The 13,532-nt window shown below is 34.5% G+C and overlaps 1 protein-coding gene across 1 annotated transcript in view; it reads right to left on the bottom strand.

Annotated features, from left to right (window-relative positions):
- Positions 1-459: 459 nt before the first annotated feature.
- The window catches only part of SEPSECS (Sep (O-phosphoserine) tRNA:Sec (selenocysteine) tRNA synthase), a 39,053-nt gene continuing 25,980 nt past the window's right edge, over positions 460-13,532 (bottom strand). Inside the window, exons 9-11 of the mRNA XM_055434672.2 lie at positions 7,730-7,823; positions 6,187-6,277; positions 460-4,825 (exon numbers count right to left, since the gene is read on the bottom strand). Coding sequence (XP_055290647.2) covers positions 4,522-4,825; positions 6,187-6,277; positions 7,730-7,823 — 489 coding nt within the window. The 3' untranslated portion in view covers positions 460-4,521. The remainder of the gene's footprint in view (positions 4,826-6,186; positions 6,278-7,729; positions 7,824-13,532) is intronic.

Raw genomic sequence — 13,532 nt, forward strand, 5'->3', positions numbered from 1 at the left:
TAGGATGAGACTGAGATTCAGAGAGGTTAAATGAGAATTCACATGGGTTAGTAAGTACCAGTGCAAAGATTTAATTAAAGATCAAATGAGAACCTGCAAAAATCAAACAGTACAATTTAAAAATGAAGTCTGCTGAAGAAGGAAGTACTACCATTTTATATTTAATTAACATATTTCTTTTTAAATACTTTTAAGCCTCCAACCTTCTACAGTCAACAGAGCTTTGCAAAATGACTGCTGCAAGATTCTATTCTCCTTCCTCTTTAAAAAAAAAAAAAATCTAGCCTCCACCTAATGACTCACGAGTCTCATTACAACATATGACTTTCCTTGCTGATTCTGGGCAAGTTAATACTGATGACTAAATGAAAATATGTGCAAGTAATTTAATGTTAGTTATCTGCACTTTCAGATTTTATCTGTAGCAATGATTAGGTAAAATAATGTAATGCACTGCCATGATTTATTAAAAATTTATTTCATAATAAATTATACAATTCAGTCTTATTTTTAAATAGTCTACACCAAAAATATTTTTGGAAATATCTTTCTCTTTTAGTAAAACATATAAGTTAGCAGCCTGACATCAGCTTCAATTCTAATAGCCAAAATCCCTCGCAACTATACATTTAAACATAGCCTTTCTTCACAGTTCTCTAAAAATTCAAGTTGACACCAATATCACATGATAAAAACAAGACCATATAGACAGTTTCAGATTTTGCTTAAGGCCTTAGATTGAACTTTAAAATATTAGGTGGAAATTTATAAAGATATAGTCATTAGCCTTGAACTCATCATCTTACATGTGTACACACCGTAATGACCAAGAAGAGCATGAAAGTAAAAAAGAAGGCACAAAAGAAAACAGCAGGAAAGTCTCGGACCTATATACTAAGTGGCTATAAGAGACCAATAATCAACACAATGTGACAGACAAGAAAAAACTATTTACAGGAACTTAAAAAAGATGTTAACAGTATATTCAGTTGTTTTATCAAATTATTCAGAGGGTATCAAAACTCTGAAATAATTAAACTTCTACGTACACAAACTTAATTTCAAAACGAGATTGGCCTCACGAATGCAAAACACAAAACTATTTAAGGGCTTGGCAGAAATGAGTACATTTCAGACTGGGAAAAGAAAACCCAAATTTTATATGCACCAAATGTGTATGTATTCAAAAAGTTTCCCTGAATGAGATTCATCAGGGTTTGCCATACCTGTCAGTTGTTGGATTTTTCCTCTACGAAAGAAGACAAGAATATAACTTAGGATGAGCTACTAATTCAATATTAAAGTAACATCACTGGTTGAACAAGTTATCTCTTTAATTTTACTAACATAGCCGTATAGTCTAAAACCAAAAGCACACCCTATAGCTTAGACCTCATGACAGTACTTATTATAGTGGTTAAAGAAACAGAACCACAACAGAAGTATGTGCTAGGGCAAACTATCAGGAAAAAAAAACTCAATTTATATTTAAAGTTATCATTCTGTATATCAAGTGCCCACTGACTGAACATAACTGTATTCAATAATTCACATTTGATCAACTCATCAACTAATGCAAACAGCTAAATAAAAAGATTTATAGTTGAACACAGAGTTCCTAAGGCTAGCATCACATATCATTCCCTGATAGAGGGAGAATTTGTCAGCAGAGAACTTAAGAGCCAAATTGAGAATTGGATTGAAAATACCCTTTCCTGCTCTGTGTATAATAAGTAACACATTGGGTATAGTGGCCTAAAGAATATTTCATGTTATTCAATTTTCTTTTCTGGGCAGAATACCACACAGCCCAATGACTCTAAAAACCAAACTCCAAAATTCTACCTGATAGTCTTAATAAGGGCAGTTGGATCACAAAGATAGAAGAGGTCATCTTAGCCACTGATTGGAAAAGATATCATCGGTTGGCTCTTTGCCCCAGTGAGACGATAACTAAAGCCAATTATGAGGCTTACCAATCATTACTAGGAGATTAAAATAAATAACTTGTATGTACATGGAAAGGAAAGATAGCAAGTCAAAGGACACTGGAGTGGGGACAAAGGAGAGCCTAAACGTGCAGAACCTATATCCCTTCAAAAATTCTTGACTTCTACAACCTCAAGGTCAAATCAAAACCAGCAGGAATAGAGTTAGAATTCTAAAACCTCTGAAAAGAAAGGGCTAATAGTAAAAGCTGCAGCTGATTTTATGCGCCAGGAATGAAATGTTATAACATATCTATCATTCACATGTGGGTTCGTGTAATTTATCTTCAATTAGAATTATTATCCATTCAGCAGCTGTAGCCCAAGAACTGCTGATACACCACAGATGAGAAAACATTTGCGGGTCTCTCGACTCTGGCCTTTCTTAAGTTAAATGATGATCACACAAAATAGATCACTCGTTCTATAAAACAATCTTGGCTTATGTGGACAGTATATTGCATCACCAGCATCTACATCCACAACATTACTTCATTTCCTTTTACAGGCTGGAGACGGTCTACAGCAACTCTTCATCTTCACTAGTCCTTCGATTCAGTCCCAAATTCACGTTAAAAACATCATACAACTTTTTAATCCAGTATTTACTTTTGAAAGAAGTATTTAAGGATCCCAGACACTTCAAATATCTGAACCCCACAGATACAAAAATTTCAAAGCAAACTTTTATGATAGTTGTAATTAAATACTTATCTCAACAGTAGACTTCCAAAGTTGGCAATAAACTATTCTCACGTACCAGTGGGAGGGGCAGCAATTTGAGCTCACATTTTACACAGTTTACAATACCAAACCAATGGAGAAAAACACAATCCAGAAAGAAAAGTGGCATTCTCCACTGTAGTCTTTTCAAAAATTCATTCAATGGGATGTCAGTATTTAATTTAAAAAACAGGTTCCATCTTTAGATAAGGATATATTCAAACTCAAATAGAAGGGATTCTTAGAGCCTTTAATATGCCAATAGGCAGGTTTGCAGTTTCCAACTTATTTGCTCATGGAACCTTTCATACCCTTGAGCATCACTTAGGAATAAATGCTCCACAGAGCAAGTCTTAAGAAATATAGTTTTGAAACTTTGGTATATTCAGGAGCTTCACTAATTCCTTAGGCAATCAGTCTTAAAATTAATGCCAAAAATAACAGTTACAGCCAGTAAGTGTAGGATTTCAGACTCAGAAAGGAAGCATATGGGCAATGGGTAGGGAATACACCTGTTCATCATACTCCATCATTTTCACCTTCCCAGCAAAAATATGTTCAGAATCCCCATGTTAACCACTCTTGATGATGGCTGTACAAAACACCTGAACAAGCTAACCAAGACTGCTTGAGGCAAAAAACTGAAATGAAGTTTTCACTTTCCCAAATGGAAAAATGCACACATGTAGTATTAACAATTTATAAATATATACTCAGAAGAGGTAACCTCAGTTATCAGTTAAGAATCTGCATATTGTGTAGTTCATTAACATTTACAGAGCTACTTTCTATTAAGTTACTAGTGAATAAGTAAAGTTGCTTCGGAAAACGTCTCTTTACTTAGGCGTTCTCTTACTTTGGTGGTGGTTTAGTTGCTAAGTCATGTACAACTCATGCAACCCCATGGACTATAGCCTGCCAAGGCTCCTCTGTCCATGGGATTCCCCAGGCAAGAATATTGGAGTGGGTTGCCATTTCCTTCTCCAAGGGATCTTTCCCATCCAGGAATCGAATCCAGGTCTCCTGCATCACAGGCAGATTCTTTACCGACTGAGCTATGAGAGAATTTAGAGCAGTGTTTCTCAACCACAGCTCTAGTGAGATTTGGGGCTAGATAAATTTTTGTTTTGGGAAGTTGTCTTGCCCATTATAGGATGTTGAACAGCACGCCTGGCCTCCACTAACTGGATATCAATAGTATTCTGCTAGTTTTGACAATCAAAAAGATCCCCAGATGTTTCTTAGATATAAGCAAATCACCCTGAAGTTGAGATCCGTTTCTATTGAGTAAAAATTAAAGCTTACACCTTGACTCTGCTATCCTGGGAAATATCCATTTTACAGGCATACAATGACTTACACACATTGACAAACATCTAGTAAACAGTAGCATTAGTGATCTTTCTAAATTCTTTGTAGTCAGAAACTAAGTAATTTGTGGATAATAGAGAATGGTCAGAGGAACGCAATCTACACATTTCAAAGAGAATCAGAGGTCATGTGTAATTTTACTATCAACATATTAGTAAGAATTATCTGAATCATAATGCTTAATTGGTAAATGTTTAACAATTAGAAAAATATTAATTGTATATTATGACCTGGTGAGGATGGTAATGATTGAAGCAGTCTAAAAACAACAAATGTAACAATCATCAATGGCTAGCTCAGACCATATTCTATTCCTTGACCAAATATTCTCCATGAAATTCTCAATTCAAAAATCTTACATTTTGTCTTTAAACTGTTAGCTTATACTGTAGCCTCCTCACTTCTTTCAAATTATCAAAAAGAAACCCTTCACATGTCATCAAGAAGAATCCTGGCATGTGTCAAGACATACATTATCTAGTTTTAAAGCCATTTCTTCTATATCCGCATCTTCAGTTTTGTCATTATTGTCAACTCCAGATATGTCACTCTCTTTATTTTGTTCCTTTCTGACTGTCTTTAAACACTTGTCAAGTCTCTTTATGAACAAGTCCACATCCTGTGTCTTCATTCCAATGGCTGACGCAGCATTGAGGTAAGCACAAGGGTAATTATTTGTATGTGACATAAAGCCTCTGAAAGTGTAGCCACTCACAGTCTGCATAGACCCAAGAGGAACAACCCTGAAAGGGAAAAGATTTACCAATTTAATATGTCTGGTGATGTTAACAGAGTATCACTCATAAACAAAAGAAAGCTGTGTTACTAAGCCTTACACCCTCTTACTAAGAAGTTTAAAAACAGCCATAGATCACAGCCTATGAAAATAGACTGTCAGCCTTAAAATAAAATTATACAATACAATGCACTTCACACAGGAAGGTACTATCTGATGTTTACTATTAACTTATCTTCTATTAAAGAGCTACAAGCTCTAGAAATAAAAAATACCTTCACATCTTCAAAAAGGTAGAAAAAAATTATTTCCGTTTTTGTACCAAATATGGAAATCTGACACTTCATATATACACATTTCAATGGAATATTTAAGTTTGTAAATCAAACCACTTTGATTAACTGCCATGTATCACCTCAAGTAATCAATAGACTAAAATTACACCTATCTGATCATATTATGCATGGAAGGTTTTAAAGCAAGGCTCCAGAAGAAATCTCGTAATTGCTTACAGTGGATTGATGGTCAGCAACTAGCAATATTCGGCAATGGCACATGCATTTTTTAAAGCTTGATTTCACTGGCATACTTGATATAAGCAGATTTCTAACAGTACTTTTTTTAAAAAAAAGCAGCCAATTAAGATCAACCTAAACATAAAGACAAATAGTGGCAACACTAAAAAGCAAGGCCGAGAAAATCATTTTATAAGTGTCAAAACTATGCTGCATACAGATAGAGCTCATCAAGGTAAAAAGGTGAAGTAACCTAAGATTTTTCCCTTTTAAAAAGTTGTTCTTTGATGTGAAATCTCTGACCTCTGGTAGTCTGAGAGAAATTCTTTAGTAGAAGCATGTAAAGAAGCGTACTTAGAGCAAGATACTTCAAGTCATCTTTCTCTAACCTCATCAAATATAAAATGAAAAATGAAATTCATCTTAAGCTATAAAAGCAAAAAAGACATTTTTCAAAGGCAAGACAAGAATTGCATAGCTGTTTTCAGTTTAGGAAATGGACTTTTCCTTAAAAACATTTTCACTTAAACCTAAGAATGAAGCTAACTTATTTCTAACACCATAATGTGAAGATTATCTAACAAAGGAAAATAAATACAAAAATTTGTACAGGGTGTAATGAACTTTGTTTCTGTATATCTATTAAACAAGATTCATATCCCTTTGTGACTACTTCACATGCTACAGGTGGATGCATAACAGCCTCACAGATTCTCTACCTCATCACTATTTTCCTCCACGATGAATCCTCAGGTACAGCTCACCTTATACTTGGGGGACTTATTGGTAAGGAACCGTACTTCATTAACTTTGTAACACAAACTAAAACCCATCCCCTTTTAAACATACTTACCTGGCTCCAGAAACCTGTCTTGTAAAAAGCATGGAGCCAACCTGAGTGACAGCTTTGCTATAGTGTTTATCTAGGGTTTTAAGTGTCATAGCTGAAAAAGAAAACAGTATTCCAGTGAGCCTTGGTTCACCAGCACAAAACCACTCAAGAAACAAATAATCAAGAAGGCGTTACATTTTTTTATTGTGTTAATAAACATAAAGCATAAAATTTACCATCTTACCCAATTTTTAAGTATATAATTCAGTGATATTAAATAGTTCAAACATTGTTATACAACCATCACACCACTCATCTCCATAACTCTTTTTCTCTTAAAAACTGATGCTCTACACCTATTAAACTGTAATTCTCCATTCTCCCCGACCCTAGCAACCAGCATTACACTTTCTGTCGTAATTTTGAGTACTCAAAGTGCCTCGCATAGGTGGAATCATATGGCATTTACCTTTTTGCGACTGGCTTATTTCATGGAGACAGAACTTTTTATTCATTGTCTCATGGCACCATTTCACCTTAATGCACTTAATAAATTATAGTAAGGATTTTCTTGCATATCAAAGAAAAATATTTTAAAACAAGCTAACATACTCAGAACCAGAAAAGAATTTCCATACAACCCTTCCAAAGAGTCAATATTCCTATTAAATGCATGGAACAATGAAATGAATAGTATGACTTACCATACTAGATACTTTACAATTATAATCTCAACCACTTTTAACTTTGTATGTGAGGGATCATTATCTCTACTTATAAACATGGAAAAGAAAGTTAGAGGCAGAACTGAAATTCAGATCACACCATATCACCTTCTATAACATCTACCTAGATTTTAAACCAACAGAGAGGACTGACTGGGGTGATTTATTATCTATCAGTGGCCAAATGGTTTTCCAAGGAAGTTCATTCCTGGAAAAGGCTTCAGGTACAAATTATTAATTTCCTTACTTTCCTCAAATATACATAAATATGAACCATATTATACTGTATATATTCACAAACTAAAAGAGCTAACTATGAAGTTTAAATGTTAGTTAAATGCATAAAAGTCAACATTCATATTACCCTGTTTAGTAGCTCCTGTACTACAGTGACAATATTAAATTATCATAAACGCTGATATCTCTAACATAGGCATACTCAGGAAAGCTAACAATAATAGCATTGAAAATTATAAAGTAACTTTAATATCCAGTGTTATGATGTTTTTTAAACTGGAAGAAATTTTTAAATAGTTATATAGATTCCTTATTATTGACCAAATTATTCTGGTAAGAAGCAAGAGGTCAAAGTATTTTTTCCATATATTCTTCGTAACATAATACAGATTTGAATTCTTTCAGCACATAGGTTTTACCTTTGAAATATATTAAAGCATTTAAAAAGGCTAACTAAATTTTTAAAATTTACAAATTAATACTGTAATGAAATTAGAAACATCACTGTGACAAGGAAGAATTCATACTCTTTCAAGAAATACCAGCTTCCCAATGGAAATGTTTCAGAAGTACTAATGTTTTAAAAAAGAAAAAAAAATTACCTAAAGATATGGGATTGTGAGGTGTATGCAACAGTCTTTCATTGTGGGCTTCTGACAGCTTCTTTAGTTGGTTGGACAAATAGGAAAACATTTCCTGCAACAACAAAATGTTACATTTACAGAAAATCAAATAAACAATCACTGCAACTTGCCAGATTGAGAAAAACAAATCTGACTGGTGTATAGTCTATGCTGTAAATTAACTCATCCATGTGCCCTAGAAACAATTCTTTCCTTTGCCACAATATAGTAAGATTCAGAGCTGCCAGAATGATCTGAAACCACAGGATTTAAAGGTAAAGAACCAGAACATTTCCTGCTCAACGGCTATCACATATCTATCAGAAATCCATCCTCTTTTCAGAACTTCCAGGGCTACCACTCTAGTCCAAGCAGCCATCAACCTCACCCCTGGACCACAGCAACAGATTCTAAATGACTTCTCTGCCTACTTTCCCGCCCCTCTACAATCTGTTCTTCAGACCGAGGCCAGAGTGGTCTTTCAAAAACACAAATCAGATCATGTTCCTCTCAACTTCCTCCTGTAAGTATTTAAAAAAAAAAAACAAAACACCTTCATCTATAAGGCCCCACATGATCCAGCCGAGCCAACACGCCAACTCGGCAACAACCATTCCCTCCACTTACTTCATGCCAGCCACATCAGCCTCCTTTTCTGATCCCTGGACACATCATAACCTTTGTGCCTGCTTCTCCAGGGCTGGGAAGTCTCTTCTCCCAGATCATTCCATGAGTGGTCCCTTTTGTCACAACCTAAAGACCTTCCTTTATCTCTTCCCTATTAAAGTAACTGTCGACCCTGCCTATCTCCAACTCCTAATCTCCCTCCAACACCACTGTCTATTTTGGTTCCTTCACGATACTTATCACAGTCTGAAGTTATCTCTTTTATGTGCTCAAATAAATATTGCCTATGACTACCCACTAGAATGGAAAAACTCCTTGAAAGCTGGGACTCCTTACCTTCTTCACCACTGTTTTCCCAACACCAAGAAAAATATGCCAAGATTTTAGTATGTAAGTGAATTGGGAAGAGACAGTTTAAAAATTAATTTCCTTTATTATAAACTTAAAATTAACAATTCCCTTTTAACTCAGTTTAAAAAATACAGCAGCTAACAATTAAAAACTGTATCCTTGATCCTATTCTGAAAAGTAATGTATATCTAGTAGTAAAAAATAAAGATACATATTATTTTACAAGTACAAAATCTCATGTGCACGGGCACATTTGAGAATTTAATGAAGCTACAAATAAATATTAAGTCGGCAACTGTTTGACCTAAAATTGTTTTTTCTTCTCCCAGTAAGGACTTTAAAAAGTGTTGAAATGAATATCTGCCCCAGAAAGTCTGCAGCTGAACAAACCCATTTGTAATGACCTCCTCCAGCCATAGTCAAGACATATAAACTCTAATGATGTACCAAAGAGCCAAGAGCCAACAGAGTACCTAAGTGGAGACAGAAGGAAATCATACTTGAACTTCAAAGACCACATAAGCGGCTTCAGTTTTCTCTAAGGTAAGGATTGGCGAGTCTGAGCCCACATTGGGACCCAGAGTAGCTTTTTCATGTCTAAAGCACATAGTAGATGGCTAACTCTGTCTTTTGTTAGGTAAGGATTAAAAGAAGAGGAAAATTCCTACCAGGTTTATGAATTATGAATGAGTCTCCTTAAGACCACAAGAATTTTTATCCTTGTCAACACAGTATTTATATTCTGACCTAAAAAAAACTTTAAGTCATTCTTAAATTTTTAAGATCTTTTAAGATCAATTCTCAGCATGCCAGAATTATGAAATCTTAGATCACTAAAATATACTGATTCTTTTTATATTCAAAAAGTTAACACCCACATTTGTCATACCAAATGAAGTTATAAGTAAACATATTGTTATATTTAATAAGTCTTTCTCTTCTGTCATTAAAAAAAGTGTACAGAAATACTTTAGGAGACATATGTTATCACCATTTGCAGTAACAGAAAAAAGAGTAGGCATCTTTTCTTAGACATATAAAGGTTTCCTGGCCCTTCCGTCTTAAACTAATATTCTGATGTTCACTTCACTAGGTGAAATTATAAGAAAATCAAATGAAATTTAAAAATCAAGAGTTTTTCCTACAACTAGAATAATTCATAATCTTTTAGTACCATGCCAGTGTTAATGAACAGCAAAATTCCTGGGTTTCATTTATGTATTTCCATCTACTATAAAGTAACTAGGTCACTAACATAATGCTCAGTGTTGGGAATTCCCCTGGAGATCCAGTGGTTAGGACTTGGTGCTTTTACTGCCAAGGGTCTGGGTTCAATCCCTGGCTGGGGAACTAAGATCCCACAGGCCAAAAACATTAAAAATAAAAATTTTTAAATGTTCATTGTTGTTTAAAAAAGAAAAAAAAAGAGTCATATATTTTAATTTAGATGTTAACCGCCGATTCTTCGTAATATTATACACTAAAATCTTAATGGGCATCTAATTCTCTCTTACTCTCAAATTCATTAACCTCCCATAAGCAGAAAGAAATCTGAGAGCCAGGAAATGCCTTTTACAGACTATTATTCTCTCTAGTATGGCTGCCACAGTAATCACCAATGCGATCACACTTGTAGAATAAAAGGAACCTGAAAAGAGTAGCTAATTTCTCCTTAATTTGTACTTAGCTATTTCTTTAAAAAAAAAGAAAGGAAATGGTTCCTTAATAACACCCTTAGAGGGTGCTTTTAAATTCACTAATGTATACATGGCTATTAAAAAACAGATCTTTCCAATGTTCAATTTCTAATACCTTAACAAATTAATTCTAACCAGTTCTATCAATCACTTGCTAATATCACTGGAATGGTAGCTAATATTAGAATAAAAATCTTCAGACTATAAATGTAATGCTAAAGTAACTAAATCACATATTACTAGTATGGGAGTAATTAAACAAAAAAGAATATATTTGTGAGTCTAGTTCACATCCATCTGCAAATGTTTTTAGTATCTCTACTCTGTATAAAGGGTTATGACAAGTAATCCAATAAGCAAAGCAGCTTAAAATATCTTAAAACACAATGTACTGAGTCCTACAGTATTTCACATATTAAGGTCCTAAATGTTCTCCCATTAATATCACTACACTTTAAAAATATCATTTAAGAGACTGTATCACTATTTCCTACACTAATACTTAGCTAAGCAGTTTTTTATCTGATATATTAAAGGTATTTCAAAACCTGCACTATTTTTTTCTACAGTTAAATCTATAACTGACATTTATTATAAAATACTCCTGTAAAGGGAGAAATTTATAAGCACTCCAAACAAATGTATATAGAAAGATCTTATTTAAAAGAAATGAAATATTATTGATTTTCTATGTCTTTTGTGCTGTATTTAACTTAATTTTAAAAGATTCTTCACCAGAGATAATCTGAACTGTACATCTGAATGCTAATGTCAGCTACATTTCTAGAATAAAAATACAGAACTTTACACCATAACTCAAGATGTTAATGGAAGAGAAGTTGAATTACATTAAGCATTATCTTTCGTATAGCCTTTTGCAAATTGATTTGCAGTTGTGAAGCCCAACATCTAGCTTATCTGTTCCCATAACCCAAAGATGTACATAATTCACTAAATCTTAAAGAAAAGGGTCTTAGGTAACCACGTCTTTTGAAATAACTATTTCATGTTACAGGATGAAAGAGAACTTCACATATCATTACAATATGCCCCATAAGGTGGGTAACAAATCAAAAAGTTAACATAACAAGTAGCCTGGTATTTTGATGATAACATGTAAGGATGGACAGACTATGGGCTGGAGGTACATATCCACTCACACAGACGTTCCTAAGTGAAGACAAACATAAAATGTGGGATGCTGCCATCTGTGACTATGGCCAGGCCACAGCATCCAGACACACTCCACGCAGAACAGGCTAAAGCTTTCAAACTTTTCTACTGATGCTTCATATCCAGGCCTAAAATCTGACACTTGCGTTGGGATTCAACTACTCTACCTTTAGGGTTACAAATCTACAAAGTTTTCAAACTTAACTTTACTATAGGACATTGTTTGAGTTGTACATCTAACGTTCTCCAAGTTTCAGCAAACAAATTCCAGTCACTGAAGCAGCCATTTTGTCATTCCTTTTCTGCAGATATTCTCTTCTCCAAATCAGCAGATATTTGCAACAATGAATGATTACCTGCCTGTCCTGTTCAGCAGGGCAGTCTTCTAAAAAGTAAAGCTAAGAAGAATAATGGTCTTCTCTGGAACCAAACCTGAAGCAGGGATGAACGTCTAAGACTGATCATTCTTTTACATAGAGCAACTCAAAGAAATAGTTTCTGCAATTTTCATCCCTTTTCTTAAAGGCCTCTTCAGTTAAACTTCCTGGTCACTTCTCCCCTCAATGAAGTAGACACGTTGATCAGGAAGGGGCTAAGGGCAAAGAGGTTCAATTCACACACACAATTCCACTCTCTTGGATCCTTTCACCCTTCAAAAAAGAAGGTTTGAGAAGGAATGGCTTCAAGCTGAGTTCTTGTCTGCTTTTACTGTGAAAAAGATAAAGCCTTTTTGGAAGAGATATAGCTAGATGAAATAACCTCTAAAAATATCATTGTGGTGAATAAGGGCACAGAATTAAAAAAAATCCTAAGTTTTCTTTTAACACTCCTTTTTTAGTACGCAGTAACACCAATAATATAAAAAGGAGCTCTCAGTGATGGCATAAAAATAGCTCTGGCTGGAGCAAAATAGCTATGCCTCAGCTTCTCCAGAGCTGAACCAATAAACTATCACGATTAAATTTTCACAGTTCAAAAGCAAGTCCATTTAAACAAAAGAGGGCTTTACTTCTGCAACAAATCCAATAAAAAAACAATATTTATGCTACATATATACAATTATGGTTTATGGAGGACATCCACATTTTTCAAGAAAAAGACTTTCCTGTTGAATGAAGTTGTTAAAAAGCAAACTTTTATTCTTCTACAATGATAGAGTTCTCAAATGAGCATTTTTATACTCTGAAGATTACTACTATAGATAGTCTCTGTTCTAAGTAAATTCAATACAAAGAATTTTAAATAAAATCAATGAATACATTAGAGCCTTTGGGATTTTACACGCCTCCATTAGATAAGAAAAGGGGTCATGAGATTACCATTTTTATGGCTCCAATGCCTAGCACAGAGCAGGCAAACACTTCCATAACAGTTGATAGGTGACTGGAAGAAGGTGGAAGAGTGGGAAGACAGAAAGTGCAGAGGCTTCAGTATCACACAGACTTGGGTTTCAACAGCAATTCTGGAACTCACATGTGATTCTGGGTAAGTATGCTAACTTCTAACCTCAATTTCATCGTAAAATGGGGGTAATGTCTACCTCATAAACTTGCTCTGAGTACTACATGCACTGCATGAAATAATGAATACACTGAACCTAGCAGAGTCCCAGACATACAGCAGACATTCATAAAAATATTAGTTTCCCACCCACCTACTTTTCTCTTAGCCTAACAGTTTTCAGACTAAAATAATTAACATTAGCTAGCAGGACTCGTACAGACACATGCTAATATACTGAAGCTATAATCTTATTCTTTTCCTGTCCCTGTTCCTTCCACTCTATGCTATCTAAATAAAGAAAAATAACAAAGTTCTGGATGCTACAAAGCGAGTGATCTCTTCACACCTAAAGTGGACTCATCCAATTCATAACACTAAAAAATAAAATTTCCCCACAAAATATTTACCCAGTGGTTAATAAAGGACAAAGT

Source organism: Moschus berezovskii, chromosome 5, assembly GCF_049115385.1.
Source record: "Moschus berezovskii isolate FMDL1 chromosome 5, NW_MosBer_1.0, whole genome shotgun sequence".
Lineage (NCBI taxonomy): Eukaryota > Metazoa > Chordata > Mammalia > Artiodactyla > Moschidae > Moschus > Moschus berezovskii.